This window comes from Cupressus sempervirens, chromosome 6, assembly GCF_028749045.1.
Source record: "Cupressus sempervirens isolate cs-2001-9-10 chromosome 6, ASM2874904v1, whole genome shotgun sequence".
Lineage (NCBI taxonomy): Eukaryota > Viridiplantae > Streptophyta > Pinopsida > Cupressales > Cupressaceae > Cupressus > Cupressus sempervirens.
Genome location: NC_143123.1, coordinates 525766749 through 525771765, shown reverse-complemented (window position 1 = coordinate 525771765; position 5017 = coordinate 525766749). Strand labels below are relative to the sequence as shown.

Here is a 5017-nt window from a genome sequence, read left to right as displayed (position 1 = left end):
TAAAAATTTCAACCAAAATTCATCAAAAATTGAGTCCAAATTTACTAGTGACCTCTGCATATATTGCCTATTCCAATTGACTTACCATCTCTCTCTTTAATAATGCAGGTGTTCTGAGTGAATTGCAACTAATAAACCTTGTCCACTAATTGTCCAACACTCAATAAATTATGTTTTAATCCATCAACAAAATAAATGTCATCAGTGTTAGTTTTACCATCAAGAGTAATGGATCCAATTCTTGTTATATGATAGGTTATATTGTTACCAACTCTATATCTCCATCATGATTCCTAAATAAACTTATTCATATTACCTATCATGTAATGTGAACATCTATTGTCAATTACCAAATCAAATTTCTTTTCAACTTGGGAAACTAGAGATTTTTATTCCTTGATAGCCACAAATCCCAATTCATCATCACTTTCACTTTGACCTCTCTCATCAAATTCTTCATCTTCATTTGCATACAAATAATTTCTGGGTTTCCTAGGTCTAAACTTCCCCTTATACTTTTTCTCTCTTTTAGGATATTTAGATGCATAATGATCGTATTCATCACAAGTCCAACATTTAAAGATTTTCTTAACATCTTTTTCTCTTCTCACAAGAAGGGTTATACCTTCCTCAATCTTCTTGTCTTCATCAGATCTGTTGCTACTAGCAAAATCTCCATATGTGCTTACACTCTTTGTTAGATTAGGTTGAATGTTAAGGGCACTAAAAATTGTTTCCACTCTTCCTAGATCACCAGATTGTCTCAAATCTAGTTATGTAGCTTCTAATCTTCCATGCAACGTTTCCTTGGTAAAATCTAGTTATGTAGCTTCTAATCTTCCATGCAACGTTTCCTTGGTAAAATCCTTAGTGCAGGGTATCAATAGTTGAATCATCTGAGCTACTTGCTTGAATGGTGGCATCAAACTTTTCAAGATCTTCCATACTACCTCATCTTCTTCTGTGGTTCTACCATGAGACCAAATTCTTGTAACAATTTCTAATATTCTACCAATATAGTTTCTTATAGATTCATCTTCCATCATTTTAGCTCTTTGAAATGCACATATCAAATTATGTAGTCGAATTCTCTTTGCATGTGTATCACCTTCAAAATTAGATTCTAATGCTTTCCAAATTACATGAGATGTTTGAAGTGATTTTACCTAACTGTACTCATTCTTAGGAAGGGTTGATAGTAATGCTTCTCTTGCTCTCATGTTACAAATGAATAAATCTCTCTTTGCTTCACTGTATTCTTCTTTCACAATGGTCTTCTCATTCTTTTTCAAAATATAGTAACCTAGATCCATACATAATAAATGAGTCTTCATCTTCTCCTTCCGACTATCATAGTTGGCCCCATCAAATTTAGGACTATCCTCTCTTAAAAGATTCATTGTGGATCTCTCAAAGCTTATAAGTTTTACCTTCAAAGACCTAGTGCTCATACAAATTGTTGGGGACATGGGGTGAATCAATTATCCAACTATAATAAAAAATCACAACAAGATACTCATACACAATAACATCAAATATGTTAACTAGAGAAACCATTGATTATAGAGAAAACCCTGGTGGGGATGGTACCCAAATCTCTATAAGGAGACTTTGAATCCCTATTAAGAGATTCCAACCCTGTTAGGAGTTGCGGAAGACAGCTGGAACCACTGCCAAAAATCTTCAAGGATAAGACCAATATACCTAATGTCCAAATGATCTCTGTATTATTCCTTGCAAATCTTGTAACCAAATAACAAAACTTATCCAATAATCACTTGGATCGCTTAACACATTCCTTTGCTCCAATTACATTCCATACATTACAAAAAGGAAAACATATTTCCTTTATATTATATCGTCAAAATAATTCCTTGAGTCAACCTTGAGGTTTTTCCCAATTAATTATAATAAGATAATTAATTAATTACAATTATAATAGCATTTTCGACTCACAGTCTATACTTTGTTACTTTGTTTCTGTACTGCTTTTTATAAATCAGGTACAACTTCCGTACATCTTCGACTTATGTGTTGCGCATTGAACCACATCATCAAAACACTGTGTTGAATCATTGTTGCGCATTGAACCACATCATCAAAACACTGTGTTGAACATGCCAATAAGCGCACATCACTAGACAAACAAAACCTTGTTCGTTACATCTCATAGAAAATGATTTTTTTAAATTGACAATCTGCATTATCCCACTATTCCCAATTTGCTGCTATTCAAGGATGCAGTTCAGATATAACGATTTTAAAAAAAAATTGCAAACCACACAAGAAAAAGTATAATTCGTACATTATCCCAACGTTCCCAATTTACTTCTATTCAAGCTACAGATCATGGAAAATGATCTCTGAAAACCTGAGACAGAACATAGAAGAAGAAGCACAATTTGTTCACAATTTGCAATTCCATTTAAAATACAGATGATTATAAACGATTTTTAAATTATGATACAAATCACACAAGAAAATGCAGAGTTTGTTTACTTCCATTCAAGATACAGATCATGCAAAATGATCTCTATAGATTCACTCATACCATTCAAGAAGAAGCACAATTTAGTACAGCATCAACCATTCACAATCTGCTTCCACTCATAATACAGATCATGTAAAAGGATTTTTCATATTTGATACATACCACACAAGACACACAAAAAACAAACACAACTCTTTTTCCCAAAAACGCCTCTTCTCAATTCGTTATGATATGAGAGATATCATCGAAATTACCTAACAAGAGAGGGCTCAAAAGACAGTAATAGCGGAGGCGCCCTTCACAGCACTGCCCTCCTCCTTCACAGAGCACGCCCTTTCGTCCTTGCAGCTTTGCGCCTTGGGGACGACCACCGTCAAAACACCGTCCTGATAATGCGCCCAAGTTGCGTCAGGGTTAGCGGAGGGAGGTAGCCGGAACCGCCAGGTGTCCAGATCATCAGAGCCGCGCACTGGCTGTTCCTGTACGCCTCTCACAACTACTTTCTTCGCCCCGGGAACGATTCCCACAACCTCCACTTCCACTGTATCCAAGACTGCTACCTGAGAATTCGCTATTACGAACTTGAAGGCCGCCTCCGTCTCCTCGCTTTCAACGGCAGCATCTGCGGCCACAGGAAGTTCCAGAACTTGTGAAAATATGTGAGGCAGTCGCTTCAATTTCTTCAGCCTTGGCTCCGCTGCTTCATCATCCGCCATTAAAGATTTCTTCAAGATCAACGACAGAAATTTTGAAGATTTATTTGAGATCAATGACTGAAAAACCTAAGAATTTCTTTAAGATCAGTCACAGAAACCAAAGGTTTCTTTGAGATCAGTGACAGAAAAACTAAAGATTTCTTCAAAATCAGGGATTGAAAAATCAAAGATCTTCTTTAAGATCAGTAACTGAAAAATCAAAGATTTCTTTGAAATCAGAGACTGAAAAACCAAAGATTTAGATCAGTGACAGAAAAACCAAAGACTTCTTTGAGATCAGTGACTGCAAAACCAAAGATATCTCAGAATTCTCGATTGGCAGTAACAAAGCGATTCAATAATTAGATACAAAAAAAATCGACAAATTTGAAGCAAATACCAAAACCTGAGCGAAATTTAACCAAGATACCAAAACCTTGCGGAAAACTATGAAGATACTCGTGAGCGTTTGGGGTATTTATTAGTGTGACGATTCCCGTCACTTGACGATAATTCGGGAACTTGTCGTCCTACCAGAAGTTTCGGTTCTGTGTAACGGCACTCTGTCGGCTATTTTCGTGGTAATATTTTATTGTACGACAATTTCAGTTGATTTAATTGTGACTTTGCTGTCGTATGAATAAAAATTATTTGTTGAGAGTTTAGCTGCGAAATGGGCCAAGCTAAGGAAAATCCAAAAAGAGTTCGAAGAAGTATTAATAAAATTACATCATCCGGGAAAGGAGAATATGTGTCGTTGGGATCAGGCTAGGAAAGATCTAGAATTGTTTGTTTAGTATTTTGTTATTTAGAAATATCTTTTATTAAGAGTATAAATAAAAATTGTATACATCTTCAAATAGAAATGAAAGCGAAATACTATCAACCATGACTCCAACTTGTGTAGGGGAAGGTCATTCAATTGGATTAATATGGACTAATAAATTTATCGAAGGGTCCAACCCTTCTATATAGGAGGCAGAACGATTTTTTTTTGTGTAGATAATTATAATTGTGAGATAATCTCTTGTTTAGAAGCTATTGGGGATGATATTACTTTAGAGATATTTCTTAAAATTTGTCGAAGGTATAGATTTCTAGTAATTGAGGATTTTGTGAAGGTGCTATAATTCAAATACTAGACTTCTACCCATGATTAAAGATTAAAGAATGTTAAAGTAAGTACATAAATATTATGGAGAGAAGAAGAATAATTTGTAGCCTTGAAGAATGATTTGAGAAAAGAGGACAAAAATCAGTGAAAAAGAAGGAATGTGAATGTGAAATAATTTTGCTCTCTACGAATTCGAAGGCGAAGTCAGTCTACGAAGGCAAATGTGGAAGCGGTCTGCAAAGAAGAACATGCAAAAATATTGAGTGAATTGGAAATCGTGAGACCTGCACAGTTGGCCTCCAGCATGGTGGCGTCCTCCAGTGGCTGTGATGCGGATGGTAGCTACGAAAGTAATGTTTTTTGTAGCAATTCTCTACCCAGCAACGCTCCTCCTGAGGTTATTTCTGCGGGCGATAATGCCACTCAAACTCATTCTAACCCGCCCAACTCTCGACCCAAGTCCTTCTCTAGGCTGTGGCTCACTCCACAGATGTTAGTTCAAAGGCCATGTTTGAATTCTCCAACCCTTGCTCCAATGAAGCCGCCGAAAATGGTAAGTTCACCTCAGCTACCACTGCTCCTTTTGTTGTTGTTCCTAATTTAGAAATGTTGGATGAGATTGTTAAAGAGAAAGGTAGGTTAAGAAATTCTACAATATTCTTTTCGACTGTTGATCTAGATAAGTGTCCTTCACGCAAATTCATGGACGATTGGTTT

The 5017-nt window shown here is 36.0% G+C and overlaps 1 protein-coding gene across 3 annotated transcripts; it reads right to left on the bottom strand.

Annotated features, from left to right (window-relative positions):
* Positions 1 to 1701: 1701 nt before the first annotated feature.
* LOC149553333 (uncharacterized) lies at positions 1702 to 3750 on the bottom strand. 3 transcript variants are annotated; one of them, XM_089788793.1, is made up of 2 exons: positions 2746 to 3750; positions 1702 to 2106 (listed from the first exon to the last, which is right to left on the bottom strand). In XM_089788793.1, exon 1 carries the CDS (start codon positions 3205 to 3207, stop codon positions 2761 to 2763), a length of 447 nt encoding a protein of 148 aa, XP_089644919.1. In that variant the 5' UTR covers positions 3208 to 3750; the 3' UTR covers positions 1702 to 2106; positions 2746 to 2760. The 3 variants fall into 3 exon arrangements, with proteins under 3 accessions (XP_089644919.1, XP_089644920.1, XP_089644921.1); XM_089788794.1 differs by having other exon boundaries at positions 1702 to 2137; positions 2746 to 3637; XM_089788795.1 differs by lacking the exon at positions 1702 to 2106 and adding an exon at positions 2306 to 2371 and having other exon boundaries at positions 2746 to 3637.
* Between the last annotated feature and the right edge of the window lie 1267 nt (positions 3751 to 5017).